General features: G+C 31.1%; 7 protein-coding genes and 2 pseudogenes across 10 annotated transcripts in view; 7 read left to right on the forward strand and 2 right to left on the reverse strand.

The window, feature by feature from the left end:
- LOC123004072 overlaps window positions 1-524 on the forward strand; it is a 2,347-nt gene extending 1,823 nt beyond the window's left edge. Inside the window, exon 3 of the mRNA XM_044397188.1 lies at window positions 457-524. Coding sequence (XP_044253123.1) covers window positions 457-524 — 68 coding nt within the window. The remainder of the gene's footprint in view (window positions 1-456) is intronic.
- A 2,744-nt stretch (window positions 525-3,268) lies between these two features.
- Window positions 3,269-4,509, reverse strand: LOC123003941 (odorant receptor 49b-like). The gene is made up of 4 exons (XM_044397012.1): window positions 3,740-4,509; window positions 3,589-3,694; window positions 3,386-3,544; window positions 3,269-3,331 (listed from the first exon to the last, which is right to left on the reverse strand). Exons 1-4 carry the CDS (start codon window positions 4,498-4,500, stop codon window positions 3,269-3,271), a joined length of 1,089 nt encoding a protein of 362 aa, XP_044252947.1. The 5' UTR covers window positions 4,501-4,509.
- Window positions 4,510-4,705: 196 nt separating this feature from the next.
- On the forward strand, window positions 4,706-5,495 carry LOC123003999. The gene is made up of 3 exons (XM_044397092.1): window positions 4,706-4,865; window positions 4,914-5,113; window positions 5,163-5,495. Exons 1-3 carry the CDS (start codon window positions 4,796-4,798, stop codon window positions 5,466-5,468), a joined length of 576 nt encoding a protein of 191 aa, XP_044253027.1. The 5' UTR covers window positions 4,706-4,795; the 3' UTR covers window positions 5,469-5,495.
- Window positions 5,496-6,427: 932 nt separating this feature from the next.
- LOC123003998 lies at window positions 6,428-7,272 on the forward strand (annotated as a pseudogene).
- A 55-nt stretch (window positions 7,273-7,327) lies between these two features.
- On the forward strand, window positions 7,328-8,064 carry LOC123004000. Its single transcript, XM_044397093.1, has 3 exons — window positions 7,328-7,433; window positions 7,477-7,673; window positions 7,722-8,064. Exons 1-3 carry the CDS (start codon window positions 7,358-7,360, stop codon window positions 7,995-7,997), a joined length of 549 nt encoding a protein of 182 aa, XP_044253028.1. The 5' UTR covers window positions 7,328-7,357; the 3' UTR covers window positions 7,998-8,064.
- On the forward strand, window positions 8,051-11,001 carry LOC123003995 (odorant receptor 22c-like). 4 transcript variants are annotated; one of them, XR_006412667.1, is made up of 6 exons: window positions 8,051-8,305; window positions 8,351-8,814; window positions 8,865-8,969; window positions 9,030-9,135; window positions 9,190-9,338; window positions 9,384-9,444. XR_006412667.1 is itself a non-coding variant. In XM_044397088.1 (6 exons), exons 1-6 carry the CDS (start codon window positions 8,051-8,053, stop codon window positions 9,438-9,440), a joined length of 1,146 nt encoding a protein of 381 aa, XP_044253023.1. In that variant the 3' UTR covers window positions 9,441-11,001. The 4 variants fall into 4 exon arrangements, 3 of the variants coding, with proteins under 3 accessions (XP_044253023.1, XP_044253022.1, XP_044253024.1); XM_044397088.1 differs by having other exon boundaries at window positions 9,180-9,338; window positions 9,384-11,001; XM_044397087.1 differs by having other exon boundaries at window positions 9,180-11,001.
- A 24-nt stretch (window positions 11,002-11,025) lies between these two features.
- On the reverse strand, window positions 11,026-12,330 carry LOC123003997 (putative odorant receptor 92a). Its single transcript, XM_044397090.1, has 5 exons — window positions 11,639-12,330; window positions 11,497-11,601; window positions 11,343-11,448; window positions 11,133-11,297; window positions 11,026-11,085 (listed from the first exon to the last, which is right to left on the reverse strand). Exons 1-5 carry the CDS (start codon window positions 12,328-12,330, stop codon window positions 11,026-11,028), a joined length of 1,128 nt encoding a protein of 375 aa, XP_044253025.1.
- Window positions 12,331-12,491: 161 nt separating this feature from the next.
- On the forward strand, window positions 12,492-13,961 carry LOC123003946. The gene is made up of 6 exons (XM_044397021.1): window positions 12,492-12,704; window positions 12,750-13,228; window positions 13,280-13,384; window positions 13,435-13,540; window positions 13,596-13,754; window positions 13,801-13,961. The coding sequence occupies exons 1-6, from the start codon at window positions 12,492-12,494 to the stop codon at window positions 13,855-13,857; spliced, it is 1,119 nt and encodes a 372-aa protein (XP_044252956.1). The 3' UTR covers window positions 13,858-13,961.
- A 1,826-nt stretch (window positions 13,962-15,787) lies between these two features.
- LOC123004073 overlaps window positions 15,788-18,379 on the forward strand; it is a 10,238-nt pseudogene continuing 7,646 nt past the window's right edge.

Raw genomic sequence — 18,379 nt, forward strand, 5'->3', positions numbered from 1 at the left:
TCGAATGTATGAAACATAAAACTGAACCACAATCTACAATTTCTCATCTTCAAGCATTGTTTAAAATGTGTGCCTTGATTATTTACAAAAAAGAACTAGTTGACAAAGTCAATAAAGTTTTTTCGCCGATATTTTTAATGCACTTTTTTCGGCTTTCTTGGTATCTGTGTTAACTTATTTCTGGTTTCAAGAAGCGGGTTAATGTTTAGAATTTTTATTACAAGTTGAGTGAAAAAATTTTAGGATGCAAGATGTGAAATCATTTTGACACTTATTTGAATTGTTAGTATTTAAATTTTTCTTAGAAAAATCAAAAAAATTGTGGTAGCGATAAAAAAGCTCTCTTGCTTTTTTATGGTGTTATACTCTTTCTCTTTTTTATGCTTTTCTCACTTATGTGCTCTTATGCTCTCTCTTTTTCACTTATTATACTTTTTAGAACATGTGCACATTCAGGGGCGGACTGGCCAAAGGTGCCGGGGCACCCCGGGTCCTCGAGTCTTACGGGCCCCCAATTATGGTAGGCTTATTATGTCAAGAGCTCATTGAAATAATATCAATTATTTTAAATTTGTAAATAAACTTTCCACAATGCATTGAGCTAATCCATGAAGTGCTGAACCGCGATTTTCGCAGATGCTATACATGCTGCGCCAGAATATAAGTGTGTTTAGTTTGAAGGAATTAAAAAATTGACACCATAACAAATAAAACTATAATTTCTATAATTTCAATTATTTTAGCTCAATGTTTATAAAGTCTTACACGCATGTAAGAAAAATTCCGCGCAGATTTATACAAGTGATTCAAAAATTTGTGTCATAATTTTAATCACGAATACTCCTCTACAAATGAGCATAGATAACACAGTAATCCAACTCATCAAGCAATAGAAAAATTACAGCTTTTATAATCATCAAGAAACACACAAATGTTACTTTGGATTTAATGAAATTTACATTAAATATGACAGCATTGACAGCGATGTCATTCGTAGTGGATTCTTTCCAACGTACGCTCAAAATTTATAAATTCTGATTTTGTAGCGCGGTGTAGAATTTAGTTTAAACTCAAATAACTCGAGAACGGTACATTTTGGCGATATGAAAGTACCTTTTTTTTTTTTTTAAAAAAAATGTTGGGCTGTTTCAAAAACAGAAATTAATAAGCCGAAAAAAAGTTATAATCCTAACACTGGAAGGACCCATTGCTGTCTATGCAAAATTTAATAATAATCGGATAAACGGTAACAAAAATATTTCCAGAAAATCATTTTTTCATAACGACTTTTGGAAAGTTGTAGTTTTTCTATTTTTTGAGTTGGGTCAATAAATACTGTACTATCTATTCTCAATTGTAGAGGGGTGTTCGTAATTAAAATTTTGCCACACATTTTTTAATCAACCGATATAAAATATCGTTTTTACTTAAATGAATTTAATTTTAATTTTTATTTTTTTTTATTAGGTATTATTAGAGGGCATAAATAAATGGAAAAATCGAAGTATAAGTATAATTTGGTGCACAGAAACGAAAAGAAAAACGAAAATTAAAATTACAAGCAGCCTTTAAAGACGTTCATCTAAAAACTTTTTTAGATTTTTTTTTCGGTTATTATTAAACCATCACGATTTCAACTGACATCACAATCTCAATAAAGGAAACAAACTCCTTCAAAAAAATACTACATTAAGTGACAAGTAGTTTTTATACATATTTTTATTGTATTATATATTGGGCCCTCATTTCAACTTTTAGCACTCCATATAAAAATTTACCAGTCCGCCCCTGGTGCACATGTTTAGTTTTCGCGCTTTTATGCGCCCGCAATCTTTTGCTATTTATTTAAATTGTATGTGAATTCGAATTAGAGAAAAATTGCTGACTTGAGCGGAGTTCGAACACCGTTCTTTAAAATAAAGATTAACTAAATCAGATTCTTAAGGAATTATTGATACTTTTCTTAGAGGAACCCAATTATTTGCTACATAAAAAGGCAATTTAGAAAAAAATGTTTTTTTTTTAAATCACCAACGCATACAGGGTGCGCCATAACTCGCGCCCCAGAGAAAAATGACATATAAGGTAAGATATCAGGAACATGGAAAAAAAATTTAAAAATATTATGTATAAAAATTTCGAAGTTATGAGGGTTTAAAGTTTGCACTTTGATTCTATTTATTTCTGTTGGAAAAATAATTTTCCAAGTTTTTTTGCTATAGGCTGTTAAAAGAGGAAACAAGAAAGCTGTATCCTAAATTGTAACTCTGTTCAATGTTATTTGTGGCTTTTATTGCCAAAATTTTTGTCCCTTTACTAAATAATTGTAAAAAAACATATACAAGATCATCAGTATCCTTAAATAGATATAAAAATATGTCAAATGTCAAAAAATAAATGTCAAAATTTTTTGACAGATAAAAATTTTTAAACATTTTTTTCATGTTCCTGGTATCTTACCTTACTTGAAAATTTTCTCTGGGGCGCGAGTTCTGGCGCACCCTGTATATCATTTTTTTAAACTAAAATTATGTTAGTAATTGGTCTTCAACTAATAAGCAGTGCTAAATCTAAAAAAAAATGCAAATTTAGAGCAAGATTTTTTACCTTTTACGAGAGGCGTTTCACCTATCCGGGGACACACTGTATATTCTGATATTCGAATTCTGTTATCATTTATTTTGCGTTCTTAAACGTCAAATGATTTGCGAATTAAAATATGAATGCAGTTAAAATGTGGAAGTTACTGCCCGAGACTTGAAGAAGGTAAAGACACTTTCTTCCAGTGTAATACATATAATTTTTCCTACGATCCAGCAAGAAAAACTAACAATTTCTCTTAATATCGTACTTTTGCCATCAAATCAAGCAGTATGTTTTTTCGTTTCTATGAGGGAGGTTTTTTTTTTCTTTCTGAGAGGTTACATATATTTTCATTGTAACTTTGAGAGAGTAAAAGTTTTACCACTATGAGAGGTAATTGGCCATTTTTCCTTCTGAAATTAGGGTGGAAAAACTTACTTTCTGTTAGGGTCGTAAAAAAACCTTATAACCGTTTTATTTATTAGGATATATTTGTATATTTTTCTCTTTTTAAATGCAAAGTAATATAAAGCTATTTTTATCGACTAATAGTTGGAGTTTAATTTGTTCTTACGATTCAGAAGGACTAAATTGATAAATGATTGTAGAAATAATTTATTTATTTAAGTGTGAGAATAAACTGAAATTTTTATAAACAAATTTTTAGATGAAAAAATCACTAAATTTAATCAATTKGATTCAAGACATTATTCACAAAAGCAAAAAATGAAAATGCACTTCTCATCAACTGTAATAAAAAAAATATTTTATTCATATATTTAGTTTCAATGTAGGTACATACCAGTATAAAAGCTCTCAAATTCAAGTCGAGGAATTTCCCAATAGTTAATTTAGCCGGCTTTTGTGTCCGACTCATAATTATAAGTCTTGAAYTTTTATCTATAGAAAAYTTTTCTSTAGTCCAAGTGGCGTAAAAAATTTCATTCGAAATGTCCATGGACTGAAAAAAACAATCAATATAAATTTCAAACTGYGCWAATTTACCGAATCAGACAATAAACTGCCAGTCATCGAAAACGRAAAAGACTGCATTGTAAACGAAAAAATATAAGGRAAATATTTGCAAAGTCGATCCGGTTCTGTTGGCAAACTAAAAAWTTTTTGTTTATTATTTCTTCGCAAGTGTGACACTAACCCCTGCTTTGTGATTAAGAATAGTCCAAAACAGATCCCAAAAAGACTGGAAAAGTATTGAAATAGAAAAAAAGGTGAATAAATCACGTTAAGTTTGTCGARGTATTTCAACAAAAAAATGTGATGTTTGACCACTTCTAGAAACTCGTCACTTGTGTGATGTTTTCCAAAAGCAATTTTCAGTATTTTGAACTGCACACAAACTTGCCCAACGTAATAAAGAAAAWGGGTGTCATACCCTGCTATTCCCACAAAAATTATCACAACCACAACCGACTGCAAAACGAGATAAATTTCAAAATAAGGACTTTCAAGTCCCTCYGACTCTCCATAACACAGCGAAATTGGTTTTRCGGGCTTGAAAATAAAATTTACAAGCGCGAACACAGCACAAGTTAAACCTAATATAACTACATAAAGGTAAAAAATTATGTGGAAAAAATTATACGTTGRTAGCACATTTTTAGCGTCGTAGCCACCYAATTGTTGCAACTTCCAAAAKCACTTAAACTCTTGGATCAGTTTTATCATTTCTTTTTTATACAGGATAAATGACACCATTTTGAATAGTGTCTGGTATTGAGGAATGATAGATTCAGATGCTCTTTCACACGTTTCAAGGCCTTTGAAATTTAGAAACAGTTCCAAGTGACTTGAAATASAAATTAACACTAGACAYGCAAAACAGAAAATTGAGCGAAATTTTGAAAATTTTCGAGGATCAAGTCCTAGGAGATTTATTAATGTGAGAGCTTTCTCCATTCTTGATAAACTGTTGTAAAAGAATACTTGCCTCAAACCTATTATTATAAGTTGGAAAACTTTGTTAATGAATTGTAACGAGACCTTGAATTAATTTATTAATGTTATAATGCGACTAAATTAAATTTTGAATAATTTAGCGGCGATTTTATTTGAAATTCGAGAAAAACCAAGCCTYGGTTAGATAGATATAGATTAAATTAATGTTTCAAGTCAGTTCGTAATTTATTTATCGCAGCTGACCTCSTTTAATTATCCAATTATAATCTGCTCATTTTGCTTGAACTCTTCAACAATGGTAAAGTCTTTAATTCTCTGCTTAATTTTAGCTCTAATAAAACACAAAGGAAGCACGAATAAACAAGGTAAGTAAATAATAAAAGCAGTTGCAATTTTTATTTATACAATTTTAGAATATTATTGGAAGGAGTACATCGATGGGTTAATACCATCAGATGCTCTCCCTGGTGGAAAAGATTCCAGTGGTCGTGACASCTACATTGGGCAAGCATACATCCACGGACACGGCCTCTGCATTGTTCAAATTTTTCCTGGACGAATAGAAYTAGACGCAGCCTGGTGGGGTGTAAAAAAAGCTGCTAATGATATCAAAGTAAAATGCAAGTTTCTTCATAATTTTGGGTAACTGTTTCAGATTTTAGATTTTATGTACCGAAAGTCCTGAAGATTTTCAATGGATTTCTACATCTAGTCAATACTACCATTTTAACACCACGAGAGTACAACCAGTACCAGGAGGGTACGATTTTGTGAACAATGATGGTTATTTCTATATTGGAAGATTGGCGTATCAAGGATTTGTTAAAATTGGAGGCATTTGGTCGTCACAAATTGAAAAAGCTGATTTTTATTTTGGYCACAACAATYTRTTGAKAAAATCTAGTTTGTATGAAGCGCTAGTCTATAGTAAATCTGCGGTTTTTAGTATTGATGTTCGAATGAATTAAGATGATTACATAATTTATTTTCTGGTATTTTAATTTATTTATTAGAAAAACAAAAACTGGTATGCAAAACAAAAATTATGACTCCTTCAGAGTTTCTCAAGAATCGGTATGGATTTATAAAATTTACTTGCAAATAAAATAAAGTCAAGTATAAAAAAGAAATAAGCGAATCAAAAAAAATGCAAAAAAACTAAAGGTTCTACAAAAAATATTTAAAAAACCTTGAAACCTGAATAAACTACAGCGTCAATTTTATGAAATAGCATTTCAAAAAAACAAAAGGCAAACTTTAATTTCATTGCATTGCATATAAAATGTGCTAAAACGTCTTTAGTAATTTTTGGTTTATTTTTAACAAATTGTTTTAAAATGATAGCGTTTCTGACTGGAAAACGTGCTAAAACGATCTAAAAGTGCAAAACTAATGTTACCGTTTTTTACTATTGTACTAAAATACAAGGAAATTAAAAAAACTTATTGTTATGTGATCGTGTTTTAAAAATCAAATTTTGCTTTTTTTTTAGTTATGCGATTTTTTTTCAAATCGGCTACTTACATAAAAAAAAATGTTAAAAATTAAATAAAATGTGGATATTTGTAATACTTAATCATAGTTTTTGTAAAAAAAAATATATAGTTTAAGCAAAAAACGTTTTGTATCACACATTCGCTTCACCTGGCTTATTTTAACTACTTCCTGTTCATCTTTTTGTTTGATTTTTTATGGAATATTTAAAAAATGTCACAATTGACTAAAAATTTTAACACTGAGAGCGACTAGTAATAAAGACCGAAACATAGATGGTTTTTTGTACTGTGTTTTTTATTCTAGTTCACACTCGTTGACTCGTTTCTTGTTGTTTCTCTTTTTTAATATTTGTTTAGTATTTTCCAGAAAAACAAACATTGTATTTCTAAATCCATTATAAATAAAATGGGTAAACTCCACACAGTTGCAGCCTGACGTCAATCCTAATTAAAAATGTAAATAGATAAGTCTTTCTTCATTCAAATCATACATAAATATTTATCATTTTGTTAAAAACACAGCCATGAAATACCCACTTTTATTTTTTTTACTTCTATTACAATTTTTTCTAACTCAAGGTGACATAGGTAAGTCGTTTTTTACTCCAAATTAAAGTTTCGAAAGAAAGAAAAGAAAAATTTAGGTTACTATTGGCGAGACTACTCATCAAACTCAAAAATACCCAAAAATGCCTTTCCTGCTGGGAAAGACCTCAACGGAAAAAACACTTACATCGGTCAAACCCTTTTACACACTTTCGGTTTTTTTGTAATGCAAATATTTCCATTTMCTCCAACAGACACTGTTGGTTATTACACTCTGACAAAACCAAGTCCAGTTCAAAAGGTGCTATTACAATGTTATAAACTGTGATTAAAACATGATTTGTCTCAGATTTTGTGTTCAAAATATCACGACAGGTTTTCTTGGTACCCAACRACTGCCAAGACTCTTCTTGTAGACACAATTGGAAAACATGTGGTGATTGGAGGCTACGATCATGTTGATGCTACCAGAGGAATGCTTCACGTGGGGCGTGTGATGTCTGACGGGAGCATCAAAGTTGGAAGTGTTAAAGGATACGCAATTGAAAATGCTTGTCTTTATTTCACTTCAAATAATGTCAAAAAATTGCTTCTTCTTACGAGGTGTTGCTATTTAAGAACAACGATTTGGTCAATAACATCAAAAATGCAACTAATTATTGTTTTGATTAAATAAAATGCTCGATAATTTGTTCTATTTTATGTTAATAAAAATACAAGTTTACAATTATCGCGTTAATTGCATCTTTTGACCTTTTGTAACCCTTGACAAACTCAATCTATTTTCTGTTTAGTCTTTCAAAAACCTTTCTATAATGACAAACTTTAATTTCTTCTCGTCGTTTTTTATTTTCGTAGACTTCATTTTTCAAGGGACAACTGCTGATGATGGTAGTGTCACAATTTTTAAACAGTTTGTATTCAGTTGTTTCAGGTTACTATTGGAAGGAGTATACCGGAGACATACCTCCGGATGCCCTCCCCGGAGGCAAGGATTCCAACGATGAAGACCTATTTATAGGCCAAGCTTACTTCCACAACGATGGCCTCTACGTGGTTCAAATTTGTCCCGGAACAATGACCGTTAGTGCTGGTTGGTGGGGTGTTAAAAAAGCAACCAATGATATTAAAGTTAGCAAAATTCTTCTTTGATTCAATTATTTAATTTATTTTTTCTAGATTTTGTGTACCCAAAAACCGGAAAATTTTGAATGGGTGCCCTCCACGTATACAACTTTTGATGAAGTCTTAACTAAAAAAAATCCGGTCCCTGGAGGTTACGATTTCATTAACAACGACGGTATCATGCACATTGGGCGAATCAGGTATCAAGAATTCGTGAAAATTGGTGGAATTTGGTCGGCGAAGAAAGACAAATCTTGGCTTTACTTTGATTATTATAACACTTTGAAAAAAATAGGGCTGTATGAAGGTTTAGTTTATAATGAGAAATGAAAATAACGTTTCATGTTTCCTGTTCTTTGTCATTAAAAATTTGTAACGTATAAATGAATCACGCGAGCAAGATTTTTCCTCAGTTTTACCAAACCATGGCCAAAGTCAAGTTCACGGAACCGTTGAAATTTTTAAACGTCGTGGGTGTAAACCCCCTGAATTATTCAAACTTTTCTCTTTTTCGAAGAGTTGTTTCTCTTGGTCTTTTCTTGGTTGTGATTATTCTTGGATTATTAGAATTGTTGCTGCATTTTGATGGGTTGGAGACCTGTTCTCGGGCCTCGGAAGCAATGATTGTGCAATACCAGGTTGCCACAAATAAATCATTTCTCCCAAGTAATTCTAATTTTTAGTTAATTATAAAAATCGCGATTTTACTCAAACACAAAAAAGATTTAGTCGTGTTGATTGACCAAACCAAGAAATTTTGGCCACTTGACAAATTTGGACAACAAGCAAAATTGGAACGGCCACATAGACTACTCAAAACATTTTTTTTTGTTTATAAAACTATAATGTTTTTAATGACCGTTCAGTATATTTTGAGGAAATTTGTCTCAAAGAGTAACAAACCTTTGGCTATTTCGTACGGCGAAAAACAAGGATTGTCTCCAGAAGTTGATCACTTGTATTTTGTGCTTCACTCAACTACGACTTTTGTGATCTTGTATGCTGTTACTGGTTTCGATGGTCTTTTCTTTTATCTCATCGGTCACGTTTTGACTGAATTGAAATTAGTTGAAATTTCGTACCGACTATCACATAATCGCAAAGACAAATTTTTGGAAACGATACAGCACCACGCCTCTGTATTAAGGTAAATCAAATTAAAAAAAAATATTCATAAAATATTTTCTATTTTTTTAGATTTGTGAAAAAATTGAACAAAATTTATTCCCAAGTACTCTTAAATCAGCATATGAGTTGTCTTTTTGGCATCTGTTTTGGACTGTTTTTAGTATCAAAAGATGGGTAAAACTTGTCCAAATTTATAAAACCAAGTTTTCAAAACCAATTTCAAACTGTTTTCAGGATACCACCTGACTTGGGACACATTACCAAATATGTGCCATATGTGATTTCATTTATAACACAAACTTTCACATTTTGCTTTATCGGTTCTTTACTGATTAGTTGGGTAAGTTAGAGCAACCAAAAATTTAAAGAAATATTTTTTTCAAGTCATTACAAGTACCCGATGCTATTTTTTACAATGGCTGGAGTAAACATCACGCTTATAAATACAAAACAGAGAAAATTATAGCAATAATACGGGGACAAAGAGCAGCACGATTAACACTTGGAGGATTTGGGGATTTGAATTTGGAAAGTTTTAATTTGGTAAGACTGGAATCAATAAAATTAATGCTAACTTATTTATTGCAGGTGGTCAAAAACGCTTTTTCTTTTTTTACATTTGTCAACGCTATGAACGAAAAATAATCACAAAAATTCTTTATAAACTTTATTTGCTAAACGAAATAACAATAAATAACATTTAAGCATTATTATCTGTCTTTTTATAGAGCATTGCATTAACGAAAGTGAAAAACGAAAAAGTATTCTTCAGGACCTGAAATACTAAAAAGTTACTAAACAATAATGTGAAAGTCTGATTATCTCTAACCATTCTAAAACTGTCTAAATCTAAGTTACCAAAACCTCCCAGTGTCAACCTTGCTGCTCTTTGTCCCCGTTTCATTGAAATAATTTTTGCTAATTTTTTTTCTCCCAGTCGTGGTAAAAAATTTCGTTTGGGATTTCTAAAGACTGTTAAAAATACAAATATAAGTTTGCAAAATTAGTAAAATACCCTATTGACTAGAAGATTTCCAGCAAAACAAAACGTGAAAGTTTACAAAATGAAAGCCACAATATATGGCAAGTATTTGCTAGCACGATTCAAATCTGGTGGTACTCTAAAAAAATCGTTTTTTCTAAATTTCGTAGTTAATTATTATAATTACCCGTCTTTGGTCAAAAAGTCCAAAACAGATTCTCAAAAAGGCACGTCAAATGCTGGTTTAAAAGCACCGTGCGACAAACTTTATTAAATTTTTCAATAAAGCTTAAATCTATCATTTTACAAAATTTCAAATAAGTTAGTTTTACTTACTCTAATACGAATCTGTGGTGCTTGATAGCAATGTTAAATCTCTTTTCCTCACTCCAGTTGGAGAATTCCCAAAAGCAACCTGGACCATTTTTAATTCTGATAAAATGTGTCCAACAAAATAAAAAAAGAGACCATCGAAACCGTTAATCAAATTAATCGAAATTATAGTAATCATCGTATGCAAAATTAAATACAAGTTATCATAACGTGGCTCTAACCCTAGAGTCTCGCCATAACTTATAGCAATCGGTTTGGGCATTTTAAAAATTATTTTCACTGCAAGAAATTGCAAGCAAGTAAACGTAATCATTATTTTATACAAGAAGAAAAAACTTTTTAAATATTTATGAGTTTTGGTAAAATTTTTGCGGTGTTGTGAACCAAACTGGGTTAAATGCCAAAATCTCTGACTACTGTTTAAAAGTTGGGCGATTTGTTTTTTGTAAAACACCAGAAAAAACATTTTCCAAAGTAACTACAAATCAAAAATTAAAAAAAAAAATGAAAAAATGTTTTACTTGATATTGTGGTATCATTGTGTCAGAAGCACGTGCATACGTTTCCAATCCTTGAGAATTGAAAATGAGTTCTAAAACCCCCAAAAAAATTACAACAAAGAATACAGCGATTGAAAATGCTTGACGAAATTTTGAAAAATTGTCGGTTTTTAAAGGATGCATTCCTATGACGTTTAGGAACAAAATCGGGTCAGAAAATTTGACTTTATCCATAACTCTGACTGACAAAGCTAGGGCACTTTTTAAAAATTGTATAACACAGTTTGTGGTAGTTATAGTTTATTAAAAATACAACTTCAGTTGTGTAATGAGTTAATGTCTAGTCTTTATAGAATATTTAAACAGTCATTTATTATTTAAAAGTAAGACAAAATTGACGGTTTAGATTTTATTTCTACTCCCTTTTATACATTTTATCCATAAACATGAAAAAATTAACTGCATTTTTAATCACCTGAAAAAATTGATAAACTTCCTTAATTTAATCAAATTTTCTATTACTATGTTGAAACTTCCAATATGGAGCATTTCAAATCCTCCAAGTGAGACTCCTGCTGCCTTTTGCCCCCTTTGTATCGCAATAATTTTATTCAAACCATCTTTGAAAGAATATTTAGTGTTCCAATAATGATTGTTATAAAAAATTTCATCCGGAATTTTCAACGACTAAAAATTTCATCAAATTCAAATACTTTTAAAAAAATCGTTTACCCAATGTATTATTTGATCTCCTGCAAAACAGTACATCCAAACTTGAAGAACAAACGTAAAAATATAAGTCGACCATTTGCTAAAATGATCAACATCGGGCGGTATTCTAAAAAATTCGAATTTTGATATTAATTTTCGAAATTTGTGCACAAACCCGTCTTTAGTCATTAAAAAAATTCCAAAACAGATTCCAAACAGTGAGCAGAGATGTTGGTTTAAAAGCATGACCGAATAAACGTTGTTAATTTTCTCCAAAAGCCTTTAAAAATTAATGAAAAATTGTTTTTGTTACTTACTCAAGAATGTATATGTGGTGTTTGACGGAATATTTAAACCTCTCTTCATAACTCCATTTTTTTCCAATTTCTTTACAACTAAACGAAATTGTTAACATTTTCAGTTCTGAAACGGCATGTCCCAACAAATAAAAAAAGAAACAATCGAAACCAGCAACGACTAAACTCCCAATATAGAGATAAATCACTTGCAAAACAAACACAAAATTGTCATAATTTTCGCTAAATGACTCTTGTTCGCCATAATAAACTATCACAGATTTAAATTGGTTGTCGAAATATGCCGTAACGGCAAATTGTGTGCACAAAATGACCAGATTCCCGGTGTAAAAAAGAAAAAAATTGCGCAAAAACTTGTGCTGAAATTGGAAATTGTGGCGAATTTTAAATTCGTCCAATGACCATAAATCGTCACAGAGTTGGATTATTTGGACTAATTCTGTTTTGTAGATTACAAAAATTGCGATTTTCCAACCAAGCCCGTATTGAGTGAAAAAAGATTCAGTAGCTCGAATCAAAGTCTCCAGATTTTTGTAGTTGAAAAAAAGCTCAATCATTGAAAGACTAACAGTCGAAATATACACAAGTATGGAAATTATTTTGCGGATTTGGGCAAACTTGCCCGAGTCGTGAGGACTCATTCCGACAATATGTAAGAGAAAAAGAGGTTCAGTTAGTCGTACTTTTTCCATAACTTGCTTTCGACTGGTCGATTGGTTCATGTTCTGTTATTAAAAAATTTAAAAAGCAATTTTTTTGTAATGATAACTTTGGGTTTCAGTAAATTGTTAAATAGCTCAATTGGGGCAATTTTTTTTATATAAAAGAGAGTATCAGGAAGACAGATTCGATTATGGATAAAGTCAACTTATCGCACCCTTTGATTCACCTCAATGTAATGGGTTTTAACCCTTTCAAAAATGACCGATTTTCCAAAATTCGGAAGTTTATCACAATTACAGTTTTTGCCCTGGGCAACATTTTCTCATTTTTAGAATTGTTTCTCCACTACGACAACCCTCATGTGATTGTTCGTAGTTCAGAAATCGTGTTTCCTTTTTTCCAAGTAATTATTTTTTTTGCAAATATTCTTTAAACTTGAAATTTTTAGAACAACGTGAAAATTGCAATTTTGCTCGTCTACAGAAAACAACTCGCACAACTGGTCCAAAAAAGTACCGAATTTTGGGCAATGGATAAATTTGGGGAAAATTACCAACACAATATTTCAATAAGACACGAATATGTGCGAAATTTTTATCTAGGATACCGACTTATGTTGGTATTTAGTTGTTCACAATACTTTTTGCTCACAATTGGGAGTGACAAACCGATGATTTTGAGTTATGGAGAAACTGAAGGTCTTAGTTCAAGAGCATTGTTATGTTACTTAATTTTTCACTCTGTGTTTCTTATGTTGAATTTTAATTTAATTAGTGGTTTTGACGGATTGTTTTTCTTTCTTATTGCTCATGTTTTGTCAGAGTTGCAAATGGTTAAAATTGCTTTCAGTAGTTTGAAAATTGAGACACTTGGGAATGACAAGAAAAGGTTCAAGTCGTCCATTCAACATCACAGATTTGTGCTACAGTATGTACAAATTTTGTTACACACTGTGTTTTTAATTTATAATTTTTTTAGTTATATCAGTCGTGCTAACTCAGTTTATTCAATGTTACTACTGAGTCAGCACATTTCATGTCTTTTTGGTATTTGTTTCGGCTTATATCTCTTTATATCAGACGGGTAAGCCAACTTCTTTCAATTTTAATTCGTCTTCATTTATAAATTTTAAGATTTCCACCAGATTATGAACACGTTTCAAAATACGTTCCTTATGTGGTTTATTACATTACTCAAGTTTGGGTTTTTTGTTTCGCAGGCCAGCTAATAATTGATTGGGTAATAAATTCATATTAAGAGCATTAAAACAGTACTTTATTAAATTTATTTGCAGAGTGTTAACATTTCCGATGAAATATTTTATCACGATTGGTCACTAAACAAAATGTACGAAAAGAAAACTGATAAACTAATTGTTATCCAAAGAGCTCAACATGCTGCGAGTTTATCATTGGCAGGATACGGAAATCTGGATCTACAAAGCTTTAATTTGGTAGAAGTGTTCCATAAATTGGTTCATAACAAAACTGTTGTTTTAGGTTTTGAAAAATGGACTGTCGTTTTTCACATTTGTGAACGCTGTAATACACAAGTGAAACAATTATTCGGACATAGATATTTATTGAGAATGTCGTGGAAACTTTACAAATATGAAAATAATCATTTGAAAAAGCTGAATTATTATAAATTTATTGTATCTTATCTATTTTATCAATAAAAGCTATTTCAAGTCATTTAATGCAACTTTTTTTATTATTTTATACAAAATGAAGCAAGTTTTATTCGCATTTCTCAAAACGGCAATTATTTCTAATTGAATTCCAATTGTGAAAGACAGTGGCGCAGCAAGAAGGGTTTTGGAGGTTGCACCCCTTCTTTCTTCCCCAGAACAAAATCAGGCAAAACTATTTTGTAATGGTAATAAAACCAAAATGATATTTTAGAAACCAAAAAACATTCTAAATGTTTTTATGCATACTGCATACATATGTAAAATGTTCCGAGAAATCGATTGGCGTCGAAAAAACTACAGAATTTTTGACGTCTACAAGTTATAGTTGATTTAATATTTTAGATATTTTTAACTTCATCAGCAAGTTTCTCGATAACTATTGAACGTAGGACAATTATCTTTATCTTACAGGTTGAGTTTTTGAGCTACCTTAGACCATTGTTTTCGGTGATAGAAATCAAATATTATTCACAAGTGAGATAAAGTACTCACAAGTAAGTAAATTTGACTATTATATTTACTGTTATATTTTTATTGGTGAATATTTTACTTGAATGAAACTTCAGTTTTTGGATAGTTGCACCTGTAAGATAAAACATAGTATATCACACGTGATCGAAATGCCATTATAAAACTCGTGAGAAGTGTCTCACTCGCGTATAATGATGCATTTCTATCACTTATAATATATAATGTACTATTTTTTATATGATAAAAAATTAAATTTGTTTTTCAACAGTACCACACAAAAAGGACTAGAGTCAATAATTCCGATGTTATTAGCAATAAACCGCTCAGAATTTCGACAAAAATTGAAAATCGAAAAATCGAAAATTCGAAAACGTCAAAATTGAACCATTTGCACTCTTGGGAATTTAAGAAACTTACAAAAGTACAAAACGGTTTAAAAATACTAGAAATGAATTTTTGAAAAATTTTGTGTAAGTATGAATATAGTGAATTAAAACATTGAGAATGTCGGTGGCGTAGTGGTGTAGTGGCATTAAGTCCCGCTTTCCGGCAGATAGGTTCGGGGTTCAAACCTCGCTCAAGTTAGGAATTTTTCACTAATTCGAATGCAAATACTAATTCAAATTAGTAATAAAAAATGACGGACGTATAAACGCGCGAACTTTAAAACATGTGCACATGTTCTAATAAGAGAGAGAGAAAGAGAGAGCATAAAAACAAATAAGAACGCAAAACATAATAAGGAAGAGAAAGAGCATAAGAACAAATAAGTGAACAAAGCATATAAGTAAGGGAAAGTGCATAAAAAAGCATAAGAGCTTTTTTCTATTTCGGTGTCACAATGGGTATTTTGTGCGACTGTTTTCAGTATTTTATCAAAACTAATGCAATTTGAGCTATTTTCAAGCAGTTTGTATACGTCATATGTCAAATAACAATGAATTATTGTTTTATCAATTTATTTATTTTATCGCCAACCGTCAATAAAGCGAAACATTACCATAGCGATTTTCGGAAGTAAACAATCACTTTATCTTACTGTAACATAATAGTATTTTATGTATCAAGTACGCAAAATGTTGTTTTAGGGGACGAATCGTAATTAATGACGAGGCGACGTAGGAGCCGAGTCTTTAATGAGATGAGTCCCCTAAATCATTTTGCGTACGTGGTGCATACATAATTTTTTGGTATCAGCTCTGCAAAATATCTTCTGAAAATGTGAATTATTTGAATTCTGAATCGTAAAATGTGGAAACTGTGTGAAAGCGTGACGTTATTATGACAACCAGTTGTTTATCGAAAAAACGGTTGTGTTGAAAATGTGTGAAGTTTCGGCGTTCATTTCCGAAAAAGGAAAAATAATTGATTCGGATTTGCTTCCGGCGAAGTCTAAAGCCCAGTATGAAAAAGAATATGCTTCGTGGTTGGAAGCAGGCACTCTCGTGAATGAAGATGTGATGTTGGCCTATCTGGACGAAAAGGTATGCACTACGGAGTTTGCATCCTGCAGTGAAGAAAGTGGCAGCTTTGATCATGGGACAAAAAGAATCAGGTGCATCAATTTCATCTGTGGCGAATTCTGTTGACGTGGTTGCATCAACATCGACGTCAGTAGAATCTTCAAACAAATCCATCACTTCAAATCTGAAAAACCTAACTGAAAAAGGTCTTTCTTTTTCTGAAAATAGTTTTAAATGCTAAAAACTGTAATTTTCATTTCCATTTCTCAATGTAAATTTATTGTTTATTTTGCAATAAAATCATGTTTCTAATGTGTTGCTAAGTTACCTTTCAGTCCGCTAAAATGGATAAAAAGTACTAGGCCGCTAAAATAGCATTTTGCGGACTCAAATGAGTTCGCTAAAGTATCATTTTGCGGAGCGTGTACCAAAAAATACTTTACCTGCCGCTAATATCTTTCAACAAAGCCAGCCACGACTGTTTGACATTAAACAGAAATCGTTTGTCACTCTCACTGTTCTAACTATAAGAGTTTTGTAGCGAATTATTTATAGAAAAATTAAGAAGACATTCAGTGCACGCCACCTGAAATTCAGAAGAAGTCGTTAGAGACGTCTTTCGAAATTCTACCAGACAAATCACTCGAAAAATASAATCGCWGGTATGACATATTCATAGAGTGGTGCCAAAAACARGGAATAAAAATWWTAASGAAAACGTTTTACTCGCATATTTTTCCGATATCGAAAGAGTATTCCCCTTCTTCGTTGTGGTCGTATTATTCTAGGTGAAAGCAACCCTTTTAGCAAAAAATGGCATTGACATTAGTAAATTATAATATCTCATTTTTTCAATCATAAAATTTTGTGGTTGGCGATAAAATTTTGTATGCACCACGTCAGTAAAGTGTCTTTATCGAACTCGTCTGTTACTCGCCTCGCTCGCTTCGCTCACTCGGCTCATAATCTCAAACTCGTTCGATAAAGAATCACTTTACTGACTTGGTACATAAATAACTATTATAGAACTAAAAAAATATTTTTCGAAAAAATGTTTTTGCTGTTTTTTACATTAACTGATAATAATAAATGCTTCAATATCAATAAATCACATTCACAATAATCTTTGATTTCAAATTATAATAAGCTAAACAAAAGTATAAAAATTATTAAACTATTTACTTATTATAAGTAAAGAGTTAAAAAGTTGAACATGCTCTTATATTTAAAAAAAAAGAGGTGTTTTAAGAGATGTGAATAAAACTTGAAACATCCTGTACATACTTCTAAGAATAGCCACAACCTAATCTTCACTAAAATTTCAAGAATTATAGCGATGGTAATCTGTGGCTTTTTTCTTATGTTTCACTTGGTTTCGCGCCCTAGAGAAAAATGCCATATAAGGTAAGATACATGGAAAAAATGTTAAAAAAAATTTTTGAGAGTTTAAATTTTGCACTTTGACTCTATTTACTTCTGTTGGGAAAATAGTTTTGCCAAGTTTTTTGCTATTAGAAGAGGAAACAAGGAACCTGTATTCTAAATTATAACTCTGTATAATCTTATCTGTGTATCTGTGGCTTTTATTCGCAAAATTTTTGTACTTTTGTTAAATAATCGTAAAAAACATATACAAGATCATCAGTGTCATTAGACATAAAAAAATATCAAATGTCAAAAAATAAATTTCTAAATTTTTTGACAGATAGAATTTTTTAAACATTTTTTTCATGTTCCTGGTATCTGAGTTCTGGCGCACTTCTAAAAATAAGTGAGAACAGAGTCAGTTGCTTTATTGTACCCTAACAGCTATATCTTCTGATGTATACATTAGTGTAAAAAAATTGAACTCCATTTCCGTTTTATTAACTTTTTTAATGTAAAATTTTAATTAAAAAAAATATAACAACCCTCAATTTTAAAACATTATATTTTCTAATTGCTCTTAAAGTGGCTTATAATTTTTATAAGTCCGATTTCAATTGATAGAAAATGCTACAATTTTCTAGGAAAATCATTGAAATAATGACAGTTTTAAAATTTAATTAACAGAGTTTAATGCTGTGATTTCGTGATTGGATCAATTTAGTGCAATTGATTAAATCCTGAAGCGATTATCGGCTCCGTCCCATTTTCTCTCAATCGTTATTTCAGCACATGCGCTTGTTTTCCGCGACTCGCAATTTCCTCGTAGCAGTCAAGGCAAAAATGCCGTCAAATCTGTGAAAATGTGTGAAAAAAGCCGCAGTTTCCAACTCCTTAATTAGCCGATAGCAATAACATAATAGCTTTAAAATACCTTTCTTTTACAAAGAGAAGGGTATATTCGATTCAGTTTCGAAGAAAATGGAGAAAACGCTCAAGCTAGTAAACATTCTAGGACTCGATCCTCGAAAAAACGACGGTTTTTCAAAATTCCGTTCAATTTTCGTTTTCACTATTCTAATTTTA

Source organism: Tribolium madens, unplaced genomic scaffold, assembly GCF_015345945.1.
Source record: "Tribolium madens isolate multiple individuals breed KSU strain unplaced genomic scaffold, Tmad_KSU_1.1 Scaffold_1;HRSCAF=32;Tcas5.2_LG8, whole genome shotgun sequence".
NCBI classification, from domain to species: Eukaryota; Metazoa; Arthropoda; class Insecta; order Coleoptera; family Tenebrionidae; genus Tribolium; species Tribolium madens.